Raw genomic sequence first — 12,696 nt, forward strand, 5'->3', positions numbered from 1 at the left:
TAGGTGAGACAAGTGCCTGGATGTACCTGTGTGACATGCTTTCAGCACTTGACCACTTGCATGCTCATGGGTTTGCACACCTGGATATCAAACCAGCGAATATTTTCATTACCAAGTCTGGACGGCTCAAACTTGGAGATTTTGGCTTGTTGATCAAGCTTCCTACAGATGTCCGAAAACAAGTGAGAGAGGGAAAGAGAGAAATGGAGACAGAGAAGGTTGATTTACAGGAAGGAGACCCCAGATATATGGCCCCTGAACTATTGAGAGGGGAGTATGGGACTGCCGCAGACATTTTCAGGTCAGTAAATGTTACTAAGTTACCATATTTTTCGGACTATAAGTCGCACCTAAGTATAAGTCGCATCAGTCTAAAAATACGTCATGACGAGGAAAAAAACATATAAGTCGCACTGGACTATAAGTCACATTTATTTAGAACCAAGAACCAATAGAAAACATTACCGTCTACAGTCGCGAGAGGGCCCTCTGGTGGCTGTAGACGGTAATGTTTTCTCTTGGTTCATTTCTCTTGGTTCATGTTAAATTAATTTTCATAAATAAGTCGCACCTGACTATAAGTCGCAGGACCAGCCAAAATATGAAAAAAAGTGTGACTTATAGTCCGGAAAATACGGTAGTTATATTTAAATGCCAAAAAAAGAACTGAATCAGTTATATTGTGATTTGTATAAAGAGATGTCTTTATTTTCTCCACTTTTAGTTTGGGTGTTTCTATCCTGGAGTTGGCCTGTAACATTGAGGTTCCTAAAGGAGGAGATGACTGGCAGCAGCTCAGAATGGGTCACTTACCAGCAGAATTCACTTATGGTACTGTACATTATTTAGGGACAAAAAAAATATATCTCTGCGCACGTTCTAAAACAAGTTTAGCGGAGAATCACAATGCTCAAAGGTTTCTGACAGCAAAATGAATTATTTCCATGACTTTCTAACATTTAAATGGAGAATATAATTGTGAAATGTAAGTTATGCATTCAGAAAAACAGCACATCTGAAACGCATTAAACAGTACATCTCTGTCAACAGCAAATGCAGCCTTTCCGTCAGAGCCGCTTTAAACTGAAACTATATACCACCTTACAAGTTTTTTTAAGCCCTTAATATAAATCTTGTCACATATTTAGAAAAAACTGTATTATGCACTTTCTCCGAGATAAAGATATATTTTTTATAAAAGTTAAGTAGGGCTGCAGCTAACGATTATTTTGATAATCGATTAATCTGTCGATTATTTTTACAATTAATCGATTAATTTTTATGTACTTATATTTTAGTTTTGCCCATTTTTTTCCAATTAAATTATTTACAAAGGGTTTTTATCATTCAACATAGACGTTTTTAGAGATTTTAACCATTTTGCATTGTCATATCCTCATCAAAAATATACCTGGAGTTTTGTTTTATTATGTGTTAATAATCCTTTGTCAAACTCTTCTGCAATCAAAACACTGACCCATACTCTAGCAAATTTCACAAGGAGATTTCAAATAATGTTTTCACCATGGCAGTCCTTAGAGCTCCTAAAGTAGTTTAACATCCCAAACAAAGCTTAAGAAATCTTTCAGAAAATATTTTCACGAAGAATAAGAATAAAACAGAATAAATTTGCATTACATTGCATTTTATTATTTTTTTCCTGTAAACACACAACTTATACCTGGGAAACAGCTTTATAGCTTATGCTGCTGAGAAAATATTTTCACAAAGAATAAGAATAAAACAGAATAAATTTGTAAAGTAAAATCCATCAGAAGGTTGTCCAGAAAAAAAAAATTACACACACAAAAAACCTGCTTTGTGAAAAAGAGCAGTGAATACTTAGAAAAAAAGTGCACTTCAAATACATTTAAACATTTACCTCTCTCATTCAGTCATAATTAGGCTGCAAGACTGAATTATGAACTGGTAAACGACAAACTGATCACAGAACATGTTTGTAAATCTTTAAATGTTAATTGTTAAAAAGCATGTTATTAGCTTTTACGACAAAACATTTGCAAACAACAACATTGTACTGGAGAATCTGTACAAATAAAAGTCTTAAACAGTTAAACAGTTCAGTAGTGCAGAGTTTACAGGTTACTTTTCTTTTTTTGAAGACTCAAAGTAAAGTACTCCCACACTTTGGATGACTTCGTTCTATTAGTTTTATCTTCCGCTTTTTTCTTTTTCTTTCTCAAGCTTACTCCACTCATAGACAGTAAAAGAAATGGACACAGCGACCCCATTGGAACTCAATTGAGACAACTGAAGCCCATTTTTAGCGTTTTTTAGCACTTCCGTTTCTGACACGCAGACTCAAATGAAGCTTGACGACGTCAGCAACCTGTCTGACAGATTTAAATCTTCTAGTAGCTGTGCGTGCAAACTTCCATCGTTAATCTTGCAGAGACGGCGAGCTTGAGCGGGGAGTTCTTTGGCGTGAGTGAGCAGGAGTAAGTATTCTGATTAATTATTTTGTATAGTATTTTAAAATGTAACACCAGTACGCCATAATAATACGACTTCCTTGCCGCCTGACTCCACTGCCTCTGTCTCCACCATCTCGCTGAATGCTGCAGACGCAGTTCGGGAAGCATGTGACATAAAACGAGGCCAGCTATTGGCTATTCGCTACTTCTCCTGCTGTACTGGCTGAATAAAACCCTGCGGTGGCTCATTACTGCCACACTTTGGTCATCGCAGATTTAAAATATGCACAAAATGAGCGGCTTACGGCAAATAAAAGTTGTTTAGCAACTAATCGATGACTAAATTAGTTGACAACTATTTTAATAATCGATTTTAATCGATTAAATCGATTTGTTGTTTCAGCTCTAAAGTTAAGATTCATACACACCATCCTTAAATGTCTCATTTAAACACTGTCCAAATGTTCATGCAAAGAAAGAAGGCATAACTTTGATTCTCGCTGTAGTATTGTTGCCGCCACTTACGTCATGGAGACACTGTGTTTTGTTGTGAAAGAGGAACTACTTTGTTTCATCTTCCAAAAGAGGACTCAACTAGAAATCAGTGGTTAAGTTGTATTTATATCACTGTTCCAGAACAGTTCATCCCAAATATTCAGATGTATGCAGCACTTTTTATGGAGGACTGTTTCCTGAAATTGGGGCAATTCCAAATTTGCATTGATAGTCTGGCTCGCTTCTGATTCACAGCCCGTCAAGTCATCTTTATTTATATAGCACTTTGAACAAAGCAGATTGTGTCAAAGCACTTTTGGTATTAAATAGGAAAATAGTGTGTCAATGATGCAAAATGACAATAGTAAACACTCAATGACCATCATTGAATTCAGTGATCTCATCATCCAGCTCAGTTCAGTTTAAATAGCATCTTTGCAATCAAGTCAACGATATCGCTGGATATTAAGGCGACAGTTGGCAAGCAACCAAAGCTCCATCAGTAACAGAATGGAGAAAAAACCTTGGGAGAAACCACGCTCAGTCAGGGGGCCAGTTCTCCTCTGCCCAGGCATAACCAGCACTTCAGTTCCAGGCTGCAGCAAAGTTATCTGGTTCCTGTGGTCTTGTCCCGTTAGCTGTTTTGGAGACAAGGTAATCTAGTTGTCCTGGTCATTACTGAAATTCAGGGCTTTAGAGGTCATCTCTAGGTGCGTTATGTGTTATGTGTTATGTGTAAACCAGTTTAAAGAGAGAAGTGTTTAATCTAGATTTAAACTGACAAGAGTGTGTCTGCCTCCTGTTAAATAGGTTATTCCATAGTTTTGATGCTGTCTAGGAAAAGGATCTGCTGCCCGCAGTTGATTTGAAATTCTAGGCATTATGAAATTGCCGGAGTTTTGTGAATGCAGCAGATGTGGAGAATTATAATACAATAAGAGTTCCTTCAATACTGGAGTGCTAAACCACTCAGGGCTTTATAAGTAATAAGCAGATGATAAGAGCAGGTCATTTGTAGCTCTAAGGAGAGCAGTCTCAGTACTATGATACGGTCTAAATCCTGACTGGAAATCCTCACAGATTTTTCTCTAAAAACAAATATAATCAGAATCAGAATCAGAATCAGAATGAGCTTTATTGCCAGGTATGTTTACACATACGAGGAATTTGTTTTCGTGACAGAAGCTCCGCAGTACAACAGAATGACAGCGACAGAACATAAAACACATAATAAAAGAATAAAAAATACAAATAAGTAGATAGTGAATGACAATATACAAATGACAATTGTAGGCAGGTATATTACAAAATTAAGTTATGTATGTACATATATATTGTGTGCAAAATTTAAGTGTATACTAAGTATGTGTGTTAGATAAATAAAGTGTGTGTGTATATAAATATAAAGTGTAGTGTGTTCGCCGTTATTATCAGCTGTTCATAAGATGGATTGCCTGAGGGAAGAAACTGGTCCTGTGTCTGGTCGTTCTAGTGCTCAGTGCTCTGTAGCGTCGACCAGATGGCAACAGTTCAAAGAGGGAGTGTGCTGGATGTGAGGGGTCCAGAGTGATTTTGACAGCCCTTTTTCTCCCTCTGGATAAGTACAGTTCTTGAATAGATGGGAGAGTTGTACCGATGATTCGCTCAGCAGTCCGGACTACCCTCTGTAGTCTTCTGAGGTCAGATTTAGAAGCTGAGCTGAACCAGACAGTTACTGAAGTGCAGAGGATGGATTCAATGATGGTGGAGTAGAACTGTTTCAGCAGCTCCTGTGGCAGGTTAAACTTCCTCAGCTGGCGAAGGAAGTACAACCTCTGCTGGGCCTTTTTCACGATGGAGTCAATGTGAATGTCCCACTTCAGGTCCTGAGAGATAGTGGTGCCCAGGAACCTGAATGACTCCACTGCAGTCACAGTGCTGTTCATGATGGTGAGTGGGGGGAGTGCAGGGGGGTTTCTCCTGAAGTCCACGATCATCTCCACTGTTTTGAGGGTGTTAAGCTCCAGGTTGTTGAGACTGCACCAGACAGCCAGCTCTTTTACCTCCTGTCTGTAAGCAGACTCGTCACCGTCCTGAATGAGGCCGATGAGTGTGGTGTCGTCTGCAAACTTCAGGAGCTTGACAGAGGGGTCCTTAGATGTGCAATCGTTGGTGTAGAGGGAGAAGAGCAGTGGGAAGAGAACACAGCCCTGGGGAGCTCCGGTGCTGATTGTACGGGTGCTGGATGTGTATTTTCCCAGCCTCACTAGCTGCTGCCTGTCTGTCAGGAAGCTGTTGATCCACTGACAGACGGAGGTGGGCACGGAGAGCTGATTTAGTTTGGGCAGGAGGAGGTTTGGGATGATCGTGTTGAAGGCCGAGCTGAAGTCCACAAACAGGATCCTCACATAAGTCCCCGGTCTGTCTAGGTGTTGCAGAACATAATGCAGTCCAATGTTTACTGCATCGTCCACAGACCTGTTTGCTCTGTAGGCAAACTGAAGAGGATCCAGCAAGGGCCCAGTGATGTCCTTCAGGTGGGCCAGCACCAGTTTTTCAAATGACTTCATGACTACAGACGTTAGAGCCACAGGCCTGTAGTCATTTAGTCCTGTAATTTTGGGTTTCTTAGGGATGGGGATGATGGTGGAACGTTTGAGGCATGAAGGGACTTCGCACAGCTCCAGCGATCTGTTGAAGATCTGTGTGAAGATGGGGGCCAACTGGTCAGCACAGGATTTCAGACAGGCTGGTGTAACACAATCTGGGCCTGGTGCTTTTTTCCTTTTCTGCTTCCGGAAGACCTGGCGCACCGCATCCTCGCTGATCTGAATTGCAGGTGTGGGGGAGAGGGGGGATGCAGGAGGTGAGAATGGTGAGAGTGCTTGATTGGAGAGGTGTTCAGGATGGGTTGCAGGAGCTGTTAATGGTGTGAACGGTAGTTTGGAGAGGCATTCAGGGCTGGTTGCAGGAGTTGTGAAGGGTGTGAATGGTTGTGTGGGGAGGCGTTCAGGGCAGGTGATGGGTGTTCTTTCAAACCTGCAGTAAAACTCGTTCAGATCGTCTGCCAGTCGTTGATTCTCTACAGTGCTGGGGGGTGGTGTCTTGTAATTGGTGATCTTCTTTAGACTTTTCCACACTGATGCAGAGTCGTTGGAAGTGAACTGAGTCCTTATTTTTTCAGAATAATTCCTCTTTGCCACTTTGATCTCCTTTTCCAATGTGTATTTAGCCTGTTTATACAAGACATTGTCCCCCTTCACGTAAGCATCTTCTTTGGCCTGACGGAGCTGTCTGAGTTTTGCAGTGAACCACGGTTTGTCATTATTGTAAATTAGTTGAGTCTTTGTAGGAATACACATATCCTCACAGAAACTGATATATGAGGTTACGGTCTCTGTGAGTTCGTCCAGATCGGTGGTAGCAGCTTCAAAAACACTCCAATCAGTGAGGTCAAAACAAGATTGTAAATCCTGCTCTGCTTCATTAGTCCATCTTTTTACAGTCCTTGATACAGGTTTAGCTGATTTTAGTTTCTGCCTGTAGGACGGTATAAGATGAACCATATTTTGATATTTGACATGATATTTTGTTTTATATATAAATGTTAATTTAAAAGCAGCCCACGATCAACATGTTATGTTAGCGTTATCTTTTACGCATACGATTAGGTTTTGTTCCGTCCTCCATGCTGTGACAATTCAAAGAAGACAATTTTTAGCCAAGCAGTGAGTTGAGCCGCATCAGAAATGTAGCACTGCTGGCACATAAACTTAAGTCACAGACCAGCTCTAACGTCACCGAATGCAAAACATACATGACAAATAGAGAATTTTTCATTGTATCTCCAACCTTTATAGCATTTCCACACCAGCTAAGACATGACTGTGGCACCAAATAATTTATGCCTCCACACATCATATATGTCGTCACGCTTTGACGTAATCAAATTGCGATCGGTTTGTGAGATCAACTAAGTTAGTGAGTACCGATCAAGTCATAAAATTTGATTATCGGCTGATACCAATCCCGATTGATCGGAGCATCCATAATAATATGGTCTAAATCCTGACTGGAAATCCTTACAGATATCTTTTTTTTTCTAAGAAGGAATATAATTGTGGGATAATCGAGGATACTAACTTTTCTAGTATCTTGAACAGGAGATTGGTCTGTAATTAACTAGTTCTTTGGGGTCAAGTTGTGTGTTTTTTGTTGTTTTTTTATGAGAGGCTGATCAGCCATTTTGAAGGTTTTGTGGACATATCCTAAGGACAATGACAAATTAATAAGAGTCAGAAGTAGGGTTGGGAATCGTTAGAAATTGTCCGGTTCTGATTCTGGTTCAGTTAAAATCATTAAACAACTATTAAAAAAAGTAGTGGTAAGGAAAAAAGCATGATACTCGACTACTCAATGCTCAATGCTGTTTATTAAGGATGGGCGTTTTCCGCAAATATCACATTTGAATATTTGAGCTCACAAAAAACAAATATTCGAATATTAGTTTATTTAAATTAAGTTTAATGAGACAGACGTTATTTTTCAGCAACATTTATTGTTTCCGTCATTTTGAACAAGCTTACACACAATAAACTTGAACATTACACATCGTGTTTTGTAGCTGAATACCTTTAACAATGCGTGCAAACAAACAAAAGTACAGATTAAAAGCAAAAAAAAGAAAAGTGAACGAAGAAAAAACATAAAGCAGCCTGCAGCAATTAGACTATTTTGTAGAACGTAGCCTACATTTAACTTTGAAACTGTCAGCAAATCCTTTTTGCTTTTTTTCTACTGTTTTACATGTTCTTGTTAAGAAATACAGGCATGTAAACATGTTTGGGGGAAAGTCGGCTCCTTAGTCTGTTAACAATAAGGCCGGCCGCGGAGAAAACGCGCTCTGATGGCACAGACGTTGGCGGGACTCACAAATAACGGTGTGCTAAGCGAATAAGTTTTGTGAAGCGCTTCGTGTTTTCGTTTCACAACTGAATAGGATCCTCATCTGGTGGAATACATGGCTCCAGCAAGAACTGTTCCCACTCGTCTCAACTGGACTCTCTGTAATCATCGCTGAAGAACTGTCTCAGCCTTTTCCGATGAGTGGTCATTGCATCCTCTTCATCGTTGGTGGCAGCGGCTGCATCCGCACCACTCTCATCAAGGGAAATTTTCTGATAATGTTCAAAAAGGTTTTTTTTTTTTTTACTTCTCTCATGTTTTCATTGAGCAACCTGAGATGTTTGTGAGGGTCTAGGGAAGATGCCAGAAGAGGAGTTTTCACTGCATTCTCCAAGTTAGCAGTGTTTATTCATTGCTTGAGAGATGCCGCAACAATGTTCTTGAATTCGGTCACTTTCTGTGATTCTGCACGGCATATCTGAAGTACTGTAGAAGACCGCAGTTCTTAGGGGCCGTTCACATATCGTGTTTTTTGCGTGCTCAAGCTCATTATTTCCAATGTAGGCATGTGGTATGCGCGCTCATAACGGAAGCGACAAAGTCGCGATGGGCACGAAACATGCTTGCATATATCTTCAAATATGCAGTGGAGAATCACAGAAAGTGACCAAACTAGGTTTTATTGTGATTTTATTTTATTTTTTTTGCGAAATTCAAATATCATTATCAGAACAAATATCAGAACAAATATTTGAATGTTCGACTATCCGTGCACACCACTACTGTTTATCACTTAATTACTAACTTAATTTAAAGGTTGGCAATTTAAAAATGTTACATATATTACAGCATACACATTTTCAGGTTCCGATTTCGGTTCCATTTAAATTAACTGTTAAGGTTTTTTTTTTTTTTTTACTATTTTACCTTCATTGAATGTAGTGTTTCTATAAGGTAGTAAGTAATGTTTAGTAATGCTAGTCCATCAATCAGCATGTGCTTCAAAGTTGACTTTGATGTTTTTTTGCACGAGCAATAACATTTTGCTTTTCATGCAGGAATAAGCTGGTTGGCCAAATAGTCACCTGAGGTTTAAGAAATTCGTTTATTTCCCTAAATTATTGAACAATAAACTGTATTTATAACCATGTATACACACACTCCATAAAGTCCCTATTTTACAAATAATAATGCAGTCATGAGATGGTGTGACGCAAAGAGTAGTTTCCCAATATTAATATAAATATAAATTTTGAGTTACAACATACAGCTTATAAGCAGTTTATCTATTTATTATTGCATACCCAAGTGGAAAAACTATGTACTATTGTATATTTCAATTAGTTCAGCCGTATGTTGCTAGCATTTAATGGGGTAAATGTGTGTTTCAGCACTTTCAGAAGACATGCAATATTTGCTACGGCTAATGCTAAACCCAGAGGCCTGCAAAAGAGCCACCACACAACAGCTGCTCTCTCTTCCCTCTGTGTGTAAACGCAAGTGGAGACGACAGCTTTCCCTCTACTTCACTGAGAGCTTTCTATCCTTATTCCACTGGTGTCAGGTAAGAATCACATAATTTCTTTGTATATATACAGTAAGTGAAAGGTGAAGTGAGAAAGTACTATGTGTATTTGTGTGCTTTGGGATTATTCTTGGTTATTTGCTTCATATTAAGCTTTGTGACATGCTGTCTTTTACCACCAAAAGTAGTTTAAACTCAGAAAAGTTAGTAATTTACATATAGTATATCGTGAAAGTGTACTGGATAGTTTAAAAACTGCAATGAAGCACTTACATAAAGAATTATTCCAATGTTTCTGAGCTGTGAAGTTGTCCAAACTTCTGATAAGATGTTGAGTAGGGCTGTGACAGTCGCAGTGACAACCGTGACTGTCTGTGGTAATTCACAAATTATCTTAAATGCCATACACAGCGTTTCCTTTAGATTGGCAGGTTTGAGCGCAGGGATATACAGTTTATGCATTCAACAAACAAATGTTCTTTTGGCCGATGGACCTTGTTGGGAAACCAAATACTACATTGCCGATCTGGAGCTCCATTCATGTCACCCATCTGCGTTTGTACAAGTTCCTGTGAATGCCTGGCTGGTCAGGTTTGGTGAGGCTTCCTCCAAACTGGCCAAATATAAATGACACCGTGAGATAAATGAACGATGTTAAGAAATTTAACAACCATTCCTGTTTCAAAGAGAGCGCAGGCAGACGAGGAGTAAATCCGCCCACTTGCAGTGAACCAATGTGTACACTGGACGCGACACAACCGCGTCACAATAGGTTGAGTCTGTCAGTGTCTACACAAGACATTTAAACTCTGTGTCAGTACTTCATAAATAGGGTGAGGCAATATACTGTCGCAGATTTTTCATGTAGTGTCGAGCCACATCCAGTGTAGCATCACTGATAAAGATTTTTATAGTATTGCCCCTCCGCTCACGTGGTGTTTAACTTTCTTATTTAGACTACTTTCTTATTTAACTGTATTATTTCTTTGATATTTATCTGATGAATTAAATAGGGTGTGTTTTCTGAGTGAGATGAGTGAGATAGTGCTGTGCTGCTACAGGACAGTTTTGAAGACAATTTTAGAGACCTGTTCTTATAATATATTACATATTGTTGGTCCATTACCACTGCAGTGGTAAAAATCTGCCACAGTCACAACCTTACCCCTGTTTCACACTGCAAGCGTGAGGCGGTGTGCGAGCAGCACGTCCGCGCAACTACATCGTCACTGCAGCAGCAGACTCTCACGAGTATTCACACTGGAAGCGTATAAGTACAGCATCACAGCAGCGGCTACAAAGTGTGTTTGGCAGACAGTAGAACCATTTCAAACAATGGGTATAATTCTTTCAACATTTTTTTTTTATAACAATACACCATACTTTCACCCAAAATGAATAATTAAAAAGTTTAAATGGGTAAATAAATATTTGTTATACTTAATTTTCTTTTCTGGCATAATTTTTAAAACACTAGACATTGTCGTTGTTGTTAAAACTCTTGGCATGCTTATTCTGTGCATTTTGAACAAGTTTTGTGTAAAATCATATTTATTTTTCCATCAAAAGTGTGCTTTCACTTTAATTGAGCGTGAGCAGCACAGCAAAAATAGACCGGACGCCGAAACCCCCGCTTCACTGCTGTTCACGTGACGCTCCTGCTTGACGCTCACGTGCTGCTCCTGGTCCCGGTGTGAATGCACTCATTGATTAACATGGACGCCGAAAAAAATACGCGCTGCTCGTGCGCCGCTCACGCTTGCAGTGTGAAACAGGGGTTAGTGTTAAGAGGTTGTCACACTAGACTTTGAGCATGCATAATTTTTGTTGTCAGAGCATCAAATAGACATACATTTTGAGTAGGGCTGGTCGATTAATCGAAAAATAATCAAAACCGAAATTCATAACCTCTAAATGACGTAATTTTCCCATGACGGTTATTTCGTTTTTTTTAATCCTGTTAACACTTCCCCCTTAAAAGCATACTAGCACGTGTGTAGCCACATGACTCTGCTCTCCAGTCAGTGGCATAAAAGCAAAACATGGAGCTGAACGCCGGTTCAACACATGTGATGTTCAACCAGTGATGGCGTGCGAGCGGTGAGCCTTGCGTTTTCACTAAACTTTGTCAGTTGTATTTGTTTTATGGTTTGGACATTCAAGCGATTAGATGAACGGATGTGTATTATTATATCGAGCTACCATGTTCGCGCAGCTGCATTGTGGCACAAAACTTCATATAAGCAGTAGATGTGAAGATCGTGCACACAGAGGAACACAAAAACTAGTTGTCAGCAGAGTATGTGAGCGGAGCTGAGCGGGAAGAATTTGCGCTCCACGCTCAAAGTATTTCATAATTACTCTGCTCTGGGTGTACAATTTTCCGCTCCTCGCTCCCTCCCCCACTCCGTCCTTATACGTCTCGCTCCGTTTTCGCTCCAGGGTATTATTATTATTATTTTTTTAATAACACCAGTGTCTGATCAGAAGATGCATGTAGTGTAAAACGAATACGCTTCTCCTAGCGGCCGCGTCTCTCTCGTTGGCCGCGGCGCTGGTAGGGGATGGACGGCCCGGCATCCTGGCCCGCCGGCCGTGTATACGGGTGCGGTTCCCATCCGGATCGCGGGTCCGGCAGCTCACGTCTTGGTGGCGCGGGAGTCCCTCAACGCACCCTTCCTGGACCCACGAGGACACCAGTGTGCATGCACAGGGAAGAGACCGGTCTCCCGAGGAGAGGCGCGTTGGGCTTTTAAACAGCGGCGGGGATGAGGCTCCATTCACATCAGGTGTGCCCCATCACACGCCGCCAGCCCTGACTCGTCCAACGCCCCTCCTCTCACACACCCACTCCAGTCGGGAGCCTGGTGAAGGGCGGCGATTTAGGACGGGGTGCCGGTGACAATCAGGGAGGAGGCAGCTGACTCGTCACACTATATTAATATTGAGAAATAGGCCTATGAACAGAAAAAATGCTGGCTGGTTAAACATAGGCTATTTAAAAAAAAATAATAATAATAATCAAATGAAAAACATTATATTAAATTATCAAATGAAAAAAATTACATTAAATAAAATAAATCACAAACTAAAATATGAAGTTAAACAAATTGCCAAACGAAAAAATATAGATCTCTTTTAGCCAACTTTTAGCCTATATTAATATTGAGAAATAGGCCTACTATGAGCAGAAAAAAATGCTGGCTGGTTAAACAGGCTTTTTTTTTTTATATAAATTATCAAATGAAAAAAACATTATATTAAATTATCAAACGAAAAACATTACATTAAATAAAATAAATCACAAACTAAAATATGAAGTTAAACAAATTGCCAAACAAAAAAAATAAAGATCTC

The 12,696-nt window shown here is 39.9% G+C and overlaps 1 protein-coding gene across 3 annotated transcripts in view; it reads left to right on the forward strand.

Annotated features, from left to right (window-relative positions):
* The window catches only part of pkmyt1 (protein kinase, membrane associated tyrosine/threonine 1), a 51,532-nt gene that overhangs the window by 4,364 nt on the left and 34,472 nt on the right, over positions 1-12,696 (forward strand). For all 3 annotated transcript variants that reach the window (XM_052612176.1, XM_052612174.1, XM_052612177.1), the window contains exons 4-6: positions 4-301; positions 725-831; positions 9,206-9,378. In XM_052612176.1, coding sequence (XP_052468136.1) covers positions 4-301; positions 725-831; positions 9,206-9,378 — 578 coding nt within the window. The remainder of the gene's footprint in view (positions 1-3; positions 302-724; positions 832-9,205; positions 9,379-12,696) is intronic.

This window comes from Carassius gibelio, chromosome A12 (genome assembly GCF_023724105.1).
Source record: "Carassius gibelio isolate Cgi1373 ecotype wild population from Czech Republic chromosome A12, carGib1.2-hapl.c, whole genome shotgun sequence".
In the NCBI taxonomy this organism is placed as follows: Eukaryota; Metazoa; Chordata; class Actinopteri; order Cypriniformes; family Cyprinidae; genus Carassius; species Carassius gibelio.